Genomic DNA, 16,155 nt, shown 5'->3' on the forward strand with positions numbered 1-16,155 from the left:
GTTTTAAACCTATCACACGTTACCTTGACCTTGGCAGGTGACACAAGTGACTGGCTGCTTCTACAGAGGCAGCACAGTCTGAAACAGGGCAGCTTCAGGGAAACGGCTTGGGCCGCTTTGACCTTGGCAAAGGGGAAATGTGGGCCATAAGGGTGACCTTAACTAAGAGGTGGGACTACTACAGCTTACCACACAAAAGCAACCTGACCCAAAATTGCTGGCTAGGCCTAAGTGGCATAGGTTGTTCTTAGGGGATGACAAACAGAATATTAATTTTTGGCTTTTATACTGCAAGGCAGTCAGTTTTTGTGTGTACTACAGGTTCTGGCTTTAAACAGTTACCATCAGGCCTAGGGAGACAGATCCTACTCAGCAACTGTCTCATTTTCCAATTTTCTGGGAGGAAGAGGAGACTAAGGTGGCAACTGTGGTCAAAATTCTCCATTCCCTCTGGTTTATCCACAGGTTTATGGACTACAAGTCTTCTGCCCTGGCTGGGATCCAAGGTAATACAGTTAGAGTAGCCGGGCCTACAGGTATGACCTGTGCCTGGAGGGAACATGGCTCCGCAGCCTAGCAGTTCAGTTGTGGAGGAGAGCAGCATCTTAGGACACACAGGGCCGAGGGCTTGTCCCACAAGGCCCTGGGGCACAGGCTTCAGAGCATCAACAGCAGCTCCACTCAGGAACCTGCTGAAGGTAATTTTCCTGTTCATGAGTGTGGGGATGAGATGAACATCTCTGTGAGGCAGCTGGCATGGGCCTCAGCTTCCATAAAGTGAAGCAGCATTATTAGCCACTATGGCACAGACCAACCGTGCCTGACCACCAGGCAGGGAACTCAGGGCTCAAAGGGGAAACTGAAATTCAGAGGTGATATTTATTTTGACAATGAAAAAGTTCTGGAACCAGATGGTGGTGATGGTTCTACAATATGGTAAAGCACTTAATGTCACTGAATTGTGAACCTAAAAATGGTTACAATGGTAGTGTGTATGTGTGTGTGTGTGTGTGTGTGTGTGTGTGTGTGTGTTTCCATAGTAAACTTCCAAAAAAGTAAGTATGCGCATGGATTTCCAGCACCCCTCCCATATGGCAAGTGTGCACTGGTTAGACTATATTCCTAGTAATCTATTGCTGGAGTTTTCTTCCACCTAAAATTAAATTCACAGGATATGGTTTCTAAATAACTGAAATTCTGAAAAGCTAAATCCAAGATTTTCTCCATGTACCCTCCTGTACTCCAAGCCTGTTGTGTTTCTACCAGCTGTGATGGTGCCAGCTACTTGGGAGGCTGAGAGGAGGATGGCAAGTTGAAGGCCAGCCTGGGCAATTTAGCAAGACCCTCTCTCAAATTAAAAAATAAAGAAGTCTAGAGATGTATGTAGTTCAGTGCAAGGTCCTGGGTTCAATTCTCAGTACTGCAAAACAAAGCCAAAAAACACTATTGAGTTTCTACCATGGACTTTGGCAGCCTTAACAACTTTTTTTTGTTTTGTTTGAATACGATTTTACTGGAAACCATGTGCACCTTATTACCTTCTTGAATTCTTTTTTGTTCTCCAAAAAAGTAATGATGCTCACCACAGACTTGATTTTGAACTAAAACAGCCTTTGAGCTTCTAAAGGAGCTACATCCACTTCCAGGGAGGGACAGTCCTGGAAATAGCTTAGGAAAACTGAACACTGAGAACCCCCAAGAACTCCCGCTGTGGTCTGAATGTTTGTGCTTCCCCGACCCCAGGATTCACATGACACTTAATCCTCAGTGCAGTGGTTTGCGAGGTGATTCGGCCTCACAAATGGGATTAGTGCTCTTAAAAAGGAGGCTCCAGAGAAAGGGCTCTTGATGGACCCTTCTGCAGGACCCTCACAAGGCCCCATCTATGAGGAACTCCCCCACCACTGCTAGGGCTTTGCTCTTGGACTTCCTGGCCTCCAGAACTATAAAAAATAAATTTCTTTTTTTAATAAACTACCCAGTGTTTTGTGGTAGCAAGTCAAAAAGTTTGAAGCAACTCTTCATCTGTTAATGAGCAGAACAAGAAATCAGGGAGGATGGTGTGGGGACTTTAAGAACGTTGGATTTTAGATTTTTAACTCACAAAGCCAAGATCATTTGATTTCAGATTGTCATTTCTCTGGACTTTAGTTTACAAAGGCTTTTAATTTTTGAGATATAATTTCTCCCTGGAGATTATATTCAAATTTGTGGAATTTCTGTGTTTCAGTACCATAGTAGCAATTTTTTTTCCCCCCCAGTACCAGGAATCGAACTTACGACCTTGCGCTTGCCAGGCAGGCACTCTGCCACTGAGCTAAATCCCCAGAACCCCCATAGTAGCAATTTAATGTCATCTATTTTTAATTTTTTTTTCTATTGAACCCAGACTAAATGCAGACTGAGTTGCAGTCCCAGCCCTTTTTATTTATTTATTTATTTATTTATTTATTTATTTATTTATTTATTTATTTAGAGACAGAGGCTCACTATGTAGCTCAGGCTGGCCTCAAACTCATAGTGATCCTCCTGCCTCAGCCTCCTGAGTGCTGGGATTATAGGCATGTGTCACCACACCTGGCTCAAATTTTTTGACACAGGTTCTCATTAAATTGGTAAATTGCCCAGGTTGGATTTGGAATTGTGATCCTCCTGCCTCAGTCTCCGAGAGTGCTGGGATTACAAGTGTACATCACCATACCTGGCTTAATGCTGTCATTTAGTCACACTGTAGGACCTCTGGTATGGTATGTTGGACAACATGACAAGATATAATTTGGGATGAGAAAATAGAAAAGTTGAGTTTTCAACTTTGGGGCTATAGCTGCCTTGAAGTAGATTAAGGTTTTATTCTTTCCCATTTCGGAGTCTTCTAGTGCAGTCTCTAAGTCAGCAGTTTATAACCCTGTTGTGCATCAGAATTGAGCCTAGGGAAAATATATTTTCAGGGCCCCAAACAAATAAGTAGTGGCTGGAACAATCTACTCAAGCTTCACATTGAGATGCTAAGCAGTGGGTCTGGGCCCTAGTAGTATGTAATGCTTTCCCATCTCTGGTTGCCTCTAACAGGGGCAATCTTCGGATGCTGATTCCCAGGCTCTACTAGGGATTCTTACTTAATGGGCCTGACACGGTATTCAGTGTTAACATAGTCTTAGTTCTGAGGTTCTGTTGAAAGATACATTTGGCTCTTGAACTTCACAGGCTTTATTAGCAAAAAAGGAGAAATTTTGGTTCCCCCTCTGCTTACTTTTTTTCTTGAGCCAGAATCTCCCTGTGATGTGGCCCAAGTTGACCTCAAGCCTTTCAGCTGAAGAAACCACCTTCCTTAGCTTTCCGAGAAATGGGGACTGGCAGGGCATGGTAGTGCATGCCTATAATCCCAGAACTCAGCAGGCTGAGACAGGAGGATTGCTGCAAGTTCAAGGCCAACTTGGGCTACCTAGGGAGACCCTGGCTCAAAAAACAAAACAAACACACAAAAAAGAAAGGAAGAAAGAAAAGAAGAGAAGAGAAGAGAAAGAAAAGAAATTTAGGCATAGGCCACTGCACCTGCCTCTCCCTTTGCTCATTCTCATCAGTTAGGGGATCTCAAGGATGGGTAGATCCTCCACCAACAGACTTAACACTGTGTGCTCCATGTAAAGGGAACAACCCCTAATTACTTGGCTCTGGATATGGGTCATCTGGGAGAAACTGTTCCAAGTGGCAGCGGCAACAGGATGGCGCAGGGGAGGAGTGTGTGCAGACAAAAGCCCACTTGCCAGGCCTGCCTGGCTTCTCTGCACAGGCAGAACTGGAAGAGGCCCCAAGGGCAGCCCTACTTCTGACAGCAAGGATACCTACAGCAGGAAAAGATAAGGATGCAACAGGGCAGGGTGGCACGGAGTCAGAAACATGGGGGCCCAGCCCCAGCTCTGTCAGTAACTAGCCAGTGACCTTGATGAGTCACCTAATCCCATCACACCTTGGGCTCTTCATCCAATTTGAGAGAGTTGGATCTGGATGATTTCCATTAGTTAGTTTCAGGTAAAACATTTTGAAGTTGTATGAGCAGGTTCAACTATACAAAAACTTGAAATGCCTATGTAAAGATAGCACCAACAAAGACAAAGAGGATCAAAAGATCAGGAAAAGTAAGTCCACCCAAAGGGGACCAGTTACTGATAGTGTAGCCATTCACCAGAATATCATGCAGCAGACACTATATGCTGATATGGAAAAATCTCTAATTCAAAAGGTAATTAAAATACGAAGGTGCTAAGCAGCATGTAAAAGGCAAAAAATGTATATTAATGTAAAAATATATATGCATATTTACTCATATAAGCATAGACCACCTTTGGATGGCTAAAGAAAAATTTGTAAAAGTTGTTTGCTTTCCTGGAGGGAAGCTGAGTGCTAAAGAGCAGCAGATAGGAAGGAGACCTTGGTGGGTGCTCCTTTATACTTTCTGGATTTCAAAACATATGACTGAGGGGCTGGGGATTTAGCTCAGCAACACAGCGCCTGCCTGGCAAGCGCGAGGTTGTGAGTTTGATTCCTGGTACCGGAAAACAAAAAAACAAAAAACATATGACTGCATTATCTTAGGGCAGTGGTGGCACTCATGCCATAGTGGGCTATTTGTATCACTGAAAGCTCTAAAAGGTCCGCCATCACTGCCTTAGGGTGCGTTACCTATTAAATGGTACACTGGAAGGATGAATTCTTTTGTTTTGCTTGTTTTTTGTCTTTTTTTTTTTTGTTTTTTTGTTTTTTTGGTTTTTTGTCTGTTTGAGACAGGGTCTGACTATGCAGTTCAGGCTGGCCTTGAGCTCACTTCGTATCCCAGGCTGCTCTCAAACTTGCAATGATCCTCCTGCCTCAGCTTCCTGAGTGCTGGGATTGCAGGTGTGCACCACCAAGCCTGGCAGGATGAATTCTTTTGATAGCAGCTCCTGGCCATTCTGTGTGGTCTGGGAGTCACTTGTGTGTGCATCTTGTCAGAAGTCACCTTGTCAGGTGTCTGTCATGGTAATTAACTACCACCACCCCCCCCCGCCTCTAGGACAGCCCCATCGCCACCCAAGGTCCCACATAGACAGCCTCACACTGTTTCTGGCCCACAGCAGTGAGGCTGACCCTCTCAACCCATGCAAAGATTGATTTGCCACACAGATTCCATCCATCAGTGTCCCAGGGTCCATCTCCAAAGGCGGCGACAAATCACCAACTCTGAGTGCATCTCTGGAAGGGCTCCTGGGTGACAGTGTCCTCTGAGACTCTGAGTCTTTTCAAACCTTTGCCATTGGATTGGCTGCCGAGCCAGGGACAGCCCAATGTAAACAGGGTTGAGTGGGAGGGGACAGGACTGAGGTAATACAGGGTTGCAGAGATGGAAATGGAATTAGAGGAAGGGACAAAGCATCCGAGAAACCAGAATGAGAGACCACTGTGGAAAAGTGAGGCTCACCTCCCGCAGCTTTTCCTGGGCCTCAGCAAGGGCTGCTTGCTTCTCCTGAAGCTGGGCCAGGGCAGCATTCATTCGAATGCGCTTGGGCTCCACCACCCGATACAGGCGCCCATAGAGCTGTGGGGACAGGCTCCGTCAACCACCCAGGCACTCATGGGTGGGGGAAGCCTCCCCTCCCACCTGGCTCTGCTCCCCCAACTCTCTCCCGCCTGCCTCACTGCCCCACCCAGCCCCAGCACGGCTTACCTCCATGGCCCGCACCCACATGCAGAGGGACTTGGCAGCTAGGGAGACACGGCCTATGATATCAGGCTGGAAGTCAGGCTGGGCACAGTAGGCCCCGATCTTCTTCAGCACCTTATCCGAGATGTTATCTTTATCAAAGTGGATTAGGGACTTGATGAAGTTCTGTTCCCCTGCAGGATGACAATTACAGGCCTCAGGCAGAGGACGAATCCCATACTCCTTGTCCAGGTTCACTGCCAAAAATTGCTTTCTGCCGCATATTTCCTGGGCTTAGTTCCCAAGGCCAAGACATAAGACCTCACCCTTACTTCCACCCTCTGACCTTGTTTCCTTTCCTAGGGACTTCTTATCCCTAGGCGCCCACAACCTCCCGGCGTGTTTTCTATTGCTCACCTTCAACACTGCATCAAATCACACTGCTCACCGTTCTCTCCACCTGCTTCACACTCTTCCAGGGCAGGGCTGCCAAACTACGGCTCGCAGGCTATGTCCTCCCACGGGAGCCCAACACAGAGAAAAACACACAGTGGAAAGGGCCCTGTTTCCCATTTTTGGATTCTTGTCTTTGGGGGGGCCCTGAAGGCATTCCTGCCCTTATAGATTCCTGTACCTTTACCACAATTCTCTCTTCTTATATAAAGATGAACCGTTTCTGTCACAACTGAAGACTCCTAACTGATGTATTCACCTCCTCCTTCCCCTCCGCTCCATGCTCTGAGGGTCAGTACAATGCCTCATTCATCCCAGTCTCCCTGAATGTCTGACGCACAGAGCTGATCCACGGGCACTGTGTGAGAGGACAGTCCCCCGTGTGGTTCTCTGGCTTACCGAGCTGCCGCTTGGCCTCTGCCCACGTGGGCTCATTGCCCCGAAGAATCATGACTGCCTGCATCACCATCTCCACCTGGGCAGGGGGCCGTCCGTAAGACTTGATCTCACCAATATCCTTCTTGTTCAGTGACTCCAGGGCCTGGGAGAAGGGTTACCTCGAGTGGTCTGATGGGCATGTACCTCTTCCTCTTCCCACTTCCCCGAGGACAAAGAAGGCCAGCCCCGTTCCTGCTGCCGGCACCCATCCTGGCACCCATCCTGGCACCCGCCCCTGGTACCCGCATGGCCTCTTCCAGAGCAGGCAAAGCCTCTTCTAGATCCTTTTGGGCATTGTCAGCCAGGGCCTGACACTTGACTTCCTCAATGGCAATCTTCTCGCTGTTGGCTGTTACTGCCTAAGGATGAAAAGAGAACAAGGCCTTGGACAAAGGTGGAATGTGGGGGCTGGTGAGCAGGACAAAAGAGAAAGTGAAGGGAAATTTGAGGAGTGGAATAAGCACCTCTGATACAGTCACTCAGGGACCAGGAAACCTCTTGGGGGTGGAGGGAGGTGGGGGCCAGAAGGAGTAGGGTGTAAGGGGCGGGGCTGGTGACCTTCTGCTGTTCATCTGCTTCCCGCTTCTGCTGCACGATGATGACCAGGTACTCCTCGCACTGTTTCTGAAACTCAGCCACCTTTTTCTTGGCATCCTCCAGCTCCAAGGACATCACTTCCACCTTTTCCCTCGTTTCATCAATTTTAAACAATCCTGTCCGCAGCTTATTGGCTTGGTCCAGCAGTTCCTGCCGTTTTTCTCCCAGCAGCCTGAGGGGCAGAGTAGGTAAGGTGCACAGAGAGGCTGGGCTCCCTGGAAGAGGGTGTCCTACATAATCTCCCTTCCCTGGTTACCTCGTCAGTCCTTGTCTTCCTTTCTGTGGCCATCTCCTATTTATACCCCTCTGGTCATTTTGTTGTTCTGTTTTGTTTGATAGTACTGGTGATTGAACCCAGGACCTTCACATAAGCTAAATCACCAGCCCTTTTATTATTTTTTATTTTGAGACAAGGTCTAAGTGCAAGAGTTGCCCAAGCTGGGCTCAAACTTCCTCAGCCTCCTGCCTATCTTCCTGCCTCAGCCTCCCAGAGTGATGGGATTACAGGCTTGTGCTATACCATGTCTGGTTTGACACTCAATAATTTATAAATATATCATGGGAATTGTGATATGCTACTGATATGATTTACAATAAATATATACTTGGTCCTTGTGGTACACAGCTCCTAAAACCTTTGGAATCTCCAAAGTGACAAAACACAGTGGTGCCTTCATTCAAGAACACTTCCGTTTGCGAACAATTTGGTTTGCGAACAGAAGCATTTGGCAAAATTTTGCTGTTGTTTATGAACTCTGCATCGGGTGATGGACACGACTGCAGCCATCTTTCACACGTGAAGACAAACGTGACCACCCTTTCCAGAACTGCAGAACGAATTAAGTTCGTGAACTGAGGTACTGCGGCATCTGTTTGCAGGTGAGCTGACTTGGGGCTGGGGGCTCCTGAATAGACGAATCAAACCTGTGATTGGAGGATTGGAACTTTCAGCCCCATCACACCCCCACTTCTTGGTGTAGAGAGGCTGAAGCCGGAGCTGATCACCAATGGCTAATGAGCTAATCCTGTCTACTTAATGAAGCCTCTTTAAAAACCCAAAAGGACAGAGAGCTTTTCGGGTTGGGGAACATCCACCTACAAGTCCCAACTCCACAGCTACAGAAGCCCTTGTGCTTAGGACTCTTGCTCATTTGTATCCTTTGTAATAAACTGGCAACCATAAGCAAATGTTTCCCTAGTTCTATGAGCTACTCCAGCAAATTAACTAAACCCAGGGGGTGGTCATAGGCACCCTCAACTTGTAGCCCGTTGGTCAGAAGCACAGGTAAAAAAAACAACCTGGGGCTTGAAACTGGCATCTGAAGTGGGAGCAGCTTATGGTTTGAGCCCTTAGCCTTGGGATCTGATTATAACTCCTGGAAGATAGTGTCAGGATTGAGCTAATTATAAGACACTCAGTTACTGTCCGCTAGAAAACTGCTTGGTGCGTAGGGTCCCACCCCACCCCCAAACTGCGTCAAGAACTGTGTTAAGTGTGAGAGTAGGGAAAACACTTTTTTTTCTATTGCATAAAGGTGACAAGCTTAGATGATAATAAAGGCATTCAGGAAAATGCTGGGTATGTTACACCAACATCCCAGTTGTATTATTATCTGAAAAAGACAGAGAAACATGGTCCAGAAAATGGGGACAGAGAGCATGTGGACAGGGATGGGAGCCCAGGGAATACGGCTGGGGACTCCTCCTACCAGAAGCCCCATTCCTCACTCGTTAACTTCCAGAGAAGAACTAAGAGCCTCCTCATCTCTGCCATCCCACCTCAGCACCCAGGTCCCCAAGTCTGTCCTCTCCTGTAGCTCCCGGATATTTTCCATGACATTATTTTACCAAGTGTCCTTACAAGACACCAACCTCCCTGGCCCTCCACACGCCCTGCTCTTTTTCATACTTCTTATATCCAGACACGAGTTCCAGGTAGTTGGTCGGTGTGACGTAGTTGTATCTTCGAAGCTCCAGCAGCATCTTCTGGGAATACTGAGCCACTGACCAGTGCATGGTGACAAAGATCTGGGCCACTTTCTTGTGGATCTGAGGCCAGTAATACAGAATGGAAGACAAGGGATATGGAGGAGGAAGTGAGAGGGAGGTCAGGGGTGTGATGAGAGTGGGGAGGAAGAGCTCACATTCTCCTGAGTCCCCAGGTCCACGCCCACGAGGTACTTCTCAGCCACTTCCAGCAGGGCCTCACGGGGCCACTCTGAGAACCAGTTGATGGTTGTGCAGTTCACCAAGGCTGGGTACTGGCGGATCCAGTTCCTGGGGAGGAGTTTGGAGAGGCAGTGAAGCCATGCACAATGAGGCCTCCAGCCCTGGGCCTCGCGAACGTCATGCGTTTGTCCCCCTGCTTTCTGGAACCCTAAATGTCCCTTCCTTTTGCTCCCTGTATCTGCTCATCCAGATTCAGCCCCCTCAGAGCTAGCTCAAGGTAGCACTTAGACGCATAGTCAGGGGTCAGAAAGGCCTGGATCCATACTTTCTAGGTGTGGCTCTTGGGCAAGTATCTAACCTCTGTGAACATCAGTTTCCTCCTGTCTGGAAGGGGACTAACTAGTCATGCTAAGGTTGCCGGGGGAGTCCGTGAGATAACCCATGTAAAATGCTTGGCACAGCAGCTGGCGCATGGTAAATACCCCACACTCCGTAGTACTAAAAAAAAAAAATACTTGGTGTAGTTGTTTCTCTACACACATGTAATCTCTTTCTAGTTTTTGATGCCCTTAAAAATCCAGTCATACCAAGGATGAGTAAAGAAAATGTGGTGTTATGTATTACAGAGTATTATTCAGCCTTTAAAAGAGAAGGAAATCACGTCACATGCTACAACGTGGATGAGCCCTCAAGGGCATGATGGTAAGTGAAATGTAAATTAGAAAAAGACAAAAACTGTACAATTACACTTATGCAGGGTTTTCAATAGTCAAACTCAGAGACAGAAGGAGAATGGTGGTTTCCTGGAGCCAGAGAGGCAAAGATGAGCAGTTATAATTAGTGGGTATAGAATTTTGGTTTGAGAAAATAAGAAAGTTCTAGAAGCTCTTGCACAACAGTGCGGATATACTGAACACTACCCAACTGTACACCAAAAAAGGTTCAGGTGAGAAAGTTTATGCTCTCTGTGTGGGTTTTTATTTCATTTTATTTTTGGTATTGGGGATTGAATCCGAGGCCTTCACACTGAGTTACATTCCCAGCCCTTTTTAAATATTTTATTTTGAGACAGAGCCTTGCTAAGTTGTCCAGGCTGGCCCCAAACTTGTGATCTTCCTGAGTCAGCCTTCCTGGTAGCTGGGATTCTAGGCATGTACTGGCATATTCGGCTGTGTGTGTGTGTGTGTGTGTGTGTGTGTATCATGATGAAGATTTAAAACAACAAAAACATCATCATCCAAAAGAAAAAAATCGATGGCACTGTGGCTCATGCTTGTAATCCCAGCACTTGGGAAGCTGAGGCAGGAGGATCGTTGCGAGTTTGAGGCCAGCCTGGGCTACAAAGTAAGCTCAAGGCCAGCCTGAACTGCATAGCGAGACCCTGTCCCAAAAAGACAAACAAACAAAAAAAATCAAGTCACACCAACAGAGATGGATGACTGCCATTTTGGCCACAGGGATTTCTTGAAGGAAGGTGCAGTTTGTGGGAAGAAGATAGGGTGAGCCAGGTGGGAGGGTTGTTATTCATGACACTAATTTCCAGAAGGCATAGAAGGCCACAAGATGGGAAAGACTGGATGAGGAGTGCTAAGGCCCCCTAGGAATAAGCGTAGGTAGATGAGTCACCTGAAGGGGTCCCCCACAGGGCTGAGGCAGAGCACGATGTGCAGGTTGTTCCGCACGCGCTCAATCAGGTAGGTGAAGAGGCTGTCTGAGGATTCAGGCACCTGCTCAGCCCGGGCCTGCTCTATGATGAGCGTCTGGATCTGGACAAAAGCCACACAGGGTCAGGGTTAAAAGCAGCCCTGCCCAGTAGGATCCCCGATGGCTGAAGAGAAACAGCCTTGCAGTCTTACAGGGTGGGTGAGATGGATGGTGGGGTGCTACAGAAGCAGATTCTGGGACTCTGTGCATCTTCGTGGGGGGTGACTTAGGAACGCCCCAAAGCCAACCGGCTCATGAGCAGGTGTGGGAGAAGGTATACCTCTTCAAATTCCTCAGCCTTATAGAGATTAGGGACCTCGCCTGAGCTGAGGATGTTGTTGATATCCTCTAGGAAGGATTCGTCAGCGATCTGGGTGTCCACGAAAAGGAAGGACGTGGTCTTGAGCTCTACGCCAGCCTGGCGATAGAGACGCTTGATATCTGCCTCGTGAGGGACGGAGACGAGGAGAGAGAGCAGACTCGCTTTTGATTCCCTGTCCTGCCCTTCAGTCCACTTTGGACATTCAGGAGCCTCTCCATAGCACACAGACCACACCACCTCACTCCCCGACGCGCAGGCCGGCACAGCGTACGATCTGCCTCCCCTCGCTCCCTCTTCATTAAAGGAGCTCAGCCATTTCATCCTTCATTCACTCCGAGCATGCCAGCATACCGTCTCGAAACTCCTGCTTCCGATAGTGTTTGGTGACCTCGATCTGGAAGGTGTCGTACTCGCAGATGGATGAGGCCAGGCGGGCCAGGCTCTGGCGTCCACTGCCCCCAATGCCCACCAAGAGCATGTTGCCCCGTGGCTGTCCGATCACCCGAACGATCCGTGTGACTGGAGACCGGGTGAGGATAATAAATTGGCTAAGCAAACTCAAAGGACCTCCAGGCCCTCAGCTAGGGATGGAGACCCCTGGATGTGGTCGTAAAGGAGCCAGTAGGTTTGGAAAGAGCTTGGCTGGTGCCTGAGTCCCTGAAAGCAATTCAGCCTTTCGCTTCACCCCGTCTATTAAACAGCCACTGCCCCGAAGGGGTCTGGGGCAAGAAGAAAGGCAATTTCCACACTTGATTTGGGAGAGGGTTGGGAAGGGAAACCTTTTTCCTTGGAAATGCTGCGTAATGGGCCGAAGGGGAGGGGCAGGGAGTGGCCAGCGCTCACTGTGTTCAATGGCCTCTCGGAAGAGCACCAGCTTCATTGGCACCACAGAGGGAGACAGGTTGTACTCATTTAGGGCCGTCTCTATGGCTGTCTTCAGTACCGTCAGATCTGTCAGGTCCTCATAAACCTTGGGCTCCTTCAGGAAGTCCCCTGGGCCATGGTAGGAGGGCATGAAGTCTCCAATGCCTGGTCCTCCCCAGAGCTTCCCTCAGGGCCCTCAGCAGCAGGGCTCCAGGCCCTGGCCCTCCCTCTACCCTCAGCCTCCCCAGGGTCACAGACTCACCGAAGATAGGAGGACGTTTGTTTGGACAGAGGTTATGAAATGTGAGGTCGAAGAAGGAGCCAAGTTTATCGCTTATGATGCCCACAAAGGCTTCCATGTCTGTTGCATCCACCAGTCGGTCAGAGAAGACTCTGTTGGGAGACAGTTGGGGTGAGATCTGGACTGAGGAGTAGAACAGCCCTGGGGAAGGAAGGCGAAGCTTGGAAGCAGGGCTGAGGGAGGCTGACATTGTCCAGGGCACATGTGCACTTGTCACCTGAAGCACTCGTGGATCCAGAGTCGGGTGATGCTGGCCTTGGTATCATGGAAGTCCTTATTGGCTCTGAGCATGCCCTGGAAGACCTGGGGAAGAGAAGTGATGACCGAGGTGGAGAGAGGAAAGAGGCTCCCCCCGGAGGTTTTGGAGTAAGGGCAGAGAAAGTGACGTTTTAGGACAGGGTGACTTTTGGTGTGCTGTTTGCTATGGCTAGGCTTAGGTTTGCTACGGCTAAGGCTTGTTTTGAAAAGAAGTGAACGGCTCCGAGGAGGCTGGGCCAGGCAAAAGGGCAAGGTCACACGGTGCTCACCTTGGAGATGTCACGAAGGTTGAAGAGGTAATGGATCTTGGCAGGTGTAGGCAGGAAGCGCTGCACCACTGTATTATACACATCCAAGGTGGCCTCTGTCACCACGTTCCCAATAGGCTTCACCTCTTCTTCAAAGTCCTGAAGCTTCTGATTGATCATGGCACCAAATATGCGAATGATCTGGGACTCCTAGAAAGAGACCTCAGACTCACTTTCCAAGGCTCCCAGCCTTGTAGCCAGGGTAAGAATCAGGATGAGGCAAATTCAGAGTTTGCCTCGCAGCAGAATTTAAGGGGGCAGGGAAGGGGTGGAGGAGAAATACAGGTGAGGAGGGGAGGGACAAGGAGGGAGGGAGAAAAAGAAGAAATGTGTGTGTGTGTGTGTGTGTGTGTGTGTGTGTGTGTGTGTTATGGGGGATTGAGTTCAGGGGCTCAGAAATGCTAGGCAAGTGCTCTACCATTAAGATACATCCCCCCAGCCCTTTAAAAAAAAATTTTTTTTTAGATAGTCTCACTAAGTTGCCCCAGCTAGCCTTGAACTATAATCTTTCTTCCTTGGCCTCCCAAGTACTAAGATTATAAGTACACATCCCTTACATCCTGCTTAATTTTAACTTTTTAAAAGCATTTCATAAGTTCTGTACCTGGGGGAGGGCCTCACTTATCTCACCCTAATTCTGGCACTGCTTTGGCTCCTGGCTTTGCAGGCCCTACCCTCCTGAGTCTGTTTGGGCCCCACCTCATTCTCTGCCCACATTCCAGAGCCAGCAAGCCATGACTTCCATCCTTTGCTCTCCTGGTTCAGGAGGCCGGCAAGGGCTTCTACAGCACGTGCCACAGCTCCCTGCAGGTGACTCTGCTCAGGGTCCCTTAGCCCTCTCCATGATCTGGCCCCTGTTTCTCAACGACAGGGATGGTTTTGTCTTGTTCAGCCCCCTCCTAACAGTCCCCACCGCAGCCTCACTGTGGGGAAGGTCATGTTGATGAGGTTGAAGCGACTCTGTAGCCTCGGGGAGATGACAGTCCGTCCGCCCCCAGCAGGACCCATGGCAGCCATCAGGAACATGTCCTGGAGAGCGAAGACAGAGTGGGCAGGGAGTCAGGTGGGAGGAGGGGATGACTGGAGGCACAGGATAGGGATGATGCTTCAAAATCGCTGGGATAGAGGCTTCTGAATGTTCCTAACACAAATCACAAACAAGTGTTTGAGGTAAAGGATAGGCCAGTTATCCTGACCTGGTAATCAGTAAACCCTGCATAAGTATAATGTTTTATCACACCGTATGCTATATACATGGACAATTATCTACTTTTTTTTTTATTTTTTTGTGACAGGGTCTTGCTATGCAGTTCAGGCTGGTCTTGAGCTCACTTTGTAGCCAAGGCTGGTCATGAACTTACAACAATCCTCCTGTCTCAGCCTCCCAAGTGCTGGGATTACAGGCAGGCACCACCACGCCCGGCCTTACATGGACAATTATTGTGTGTCAATTAAATTTTTTAAAATTTAAACAATGACAAAAGGTAACAGAGTGGGTGTAAAAGAAGCAGGGAGGAAGGCAGTAAGTGGAAGGTCAGATGGGGAGGGGGACAGGGACAGGGTGAGAAGAGAGAAACACGAGTAATGCAGGGAAAAAGATGAAGAGAAGGAAATGACTAGGGAGGGTTTTTTTTTAGAATTATCAAAGTAATGTATTTGCCTTTATTCCATTGTTTTAACTGCCATACCCAAGTTAGAAAATTCAGGGAAGTTAAATAACACGTTTATTAAATTGTATGTATCCAGTGCACGTGTGTGTGCATGAACTCTCTTCGAAGTTTACGAATTGATTTTTAGGCTGTTTTTGACCCTGGATGCCAGAGAGATGGGCATTCAGAAATCAGGCCAGAATGGCCACTGCCCATTCACTAAAGAAAGAGAAACAAAAAAGATGCTTAGATCCTGTGGGAGAAAAGCCAGACTGAAGGGAGATGCCTGGGCTGTGGGCGGGGAGCGAGAACCGAGAGCACAGAGGCCATATGAGAGGCAGAGTGGGTCTGGAGGAGTGGAGCTGGGACCTGGGCTCCAAGTCAGTTCTGGGGGCGGAGCAGGACAGCACGTGTGCATGGTATGACATGACAGGTCTGGGCATGGAGTGGTAGTTGGAGGACAGGAACTTTTGGTTGCAAATTGTAGAGCAGGGTCATGAGGAGAGTTAACAGGGGCCGTAACTTAGGAGCCAGATGTCTGGCCTCTCCTGCAGGAAGGAGTTGTAGGACTAGAGCCTCGAGTCCCAGTGGAGTGGGTGCTGAGCCACACTAGGAAGGGACAAAGGCCCAAGAACAAACCCTCAGAATGCTTACTCGAATGTACTTGATGGTCTGCTTCGTACGATCATACCAGAAGCCATAGTCAATCCAGAGGCGGATCAGCTCCAGGGGTGGCTGGGATCCAAACATGTCCTTAGCGGGCATATTTAGCTCATCCATAAAGGTGATCATGCTTTTGCCTCCAAAGGGCACGTAGACGCCCTTGGTTCGCTTCTCCACCCTGCTCTCTATGATGCTCTGTACATTGTTGGATGTGGTCTGGTAGAAAAAGCACAAAATGGATTCTTGGGTCATCATGAGAAATATGGGGTCACAGAGGAGCATTAGCCACACACTTGGCTCCCAAGAGTGAGCAGAAGGGAGGGCTGGGGAACCGGCGGTCTGTCTCCTGGGCCTGAACGCACCTGTGCGGACATGTTGACAGTGAGCACCGACCACTGGCTGGAGGGCAAGGACTGCAGAACACTCTGTGCTATGGAGGTCTTTCCAGTCCCCACAGGGCCCACCAGCAGGACGGGGTTGTGGCTGGCCACCAAGGTGTTCACCAGGTATTTGTAGCGCACAGTGTCCACAGTGGGCACCATGATCTTATAGAAGGGGGTGCTAGTGAAGAAAAGGGAACTGCGTCTCAGGGTCATGGGCCCCCTTCTTCCCAGCTCCCACTTCCTTCTTCCTTCCAGTGTTTGTTGTCCTCCAGTGCCACGACTGTCTACCACCAACTCTGCTTCCTGTGGGGCCTGGGGCTGGGGAAGGACCCTGTCCTCTAGATCCTGTACCCAAGAGTCATCTCTTCT

General features: G+C 48.8%; 1 protein-coding gene across 4 annotated transcripts in view; it reads right to left on the reverse strand.

Moving 5' to 3' along the window:
* Dnah2 (dynein, axonemal, heavy chain 2) overlaps nt 1–16,155 on the reverse strand; it is a 103,853-nt gene that overhangs the window by 21,291 nt on the left and 66,407 nt on the right. For all 4 annotated transcript variants that reach the window (XM_005399458.2, XM_005399455.2, XM_005399456.2 and 1 more), the window contains 17 exons: nt 15,766–15,964; nt 15,395–15,619; nt 14,016–14,120; nt 13,053–13,241; nt 12,743–12,828; nt 12,487–12,617; nt 12,204–12,353; nt 11,712–11,879; nt 11,319–11,479; nt 10,961–11,100; nt 9,310–9,442; nt 9,075–9,214; nt 7,127–7,337; nt 6,811–6,927; nt 6,530–6,671; nt 5,702–5,871; nt 5,456–5,572 (listed from right to left, as the gene is read on the reverse strand). In XM_005399458.2, coding sequence (XP_005399515.1) covers nt 5,456–5,572; nt 5,702–5,871; nt 6,530–6,671; nt 6,811–6,927; nt 7,127–7,337; nt 9,075–9,214; nt 9,310–9,442; nt 10,961–11,100; nt 11,319–11,479; nt 11,712–11,879; nt 12,204–12,353; nt 12,487–12,617; nt 12,743–12,828; nt 13,053–13,241; nt 14,016–14,120; nt 15,395–15,619; nt 15,766–15,964 — 2,584 coding nt within the window. The remainder of the gene's footprint in view (nt 1–5,455; nt 5,573–5,701; nt 5,872–6,529; nt 6,672–6,810; nt 6,928–7,126; nt 7,338–9,074; nt 9,215–9,309; nt 9,443–10,960; nt 11,101–11,318; nt 11,480–11,711; nt 11,880–12,203; nt 12,354–12,486; nt 12,618–12,742; nt 12,829–13,052; nt 13,242–14,015; nt 14,121–15,394; nt 15,620–15,765; nt 15,965–16,155) is intronic.

Source organism: Chinchilla lanigera, unplaced genomic scaffold (genome assembly GCF_000276665.1).
Source record: "Chinchilla lanigera isolate Chin_1 unplaced genomic scaffold, ChiLan1.0 scaffold00066, whole genome shotgun sequence".
Taxonomy (NCBI): domain Eukaryota; kingdom Metazoa; phylum Chordata; class Mammalia; order Rodentia; family Chinchillidae; genus Chinchilla; species Chinchilla lanigera.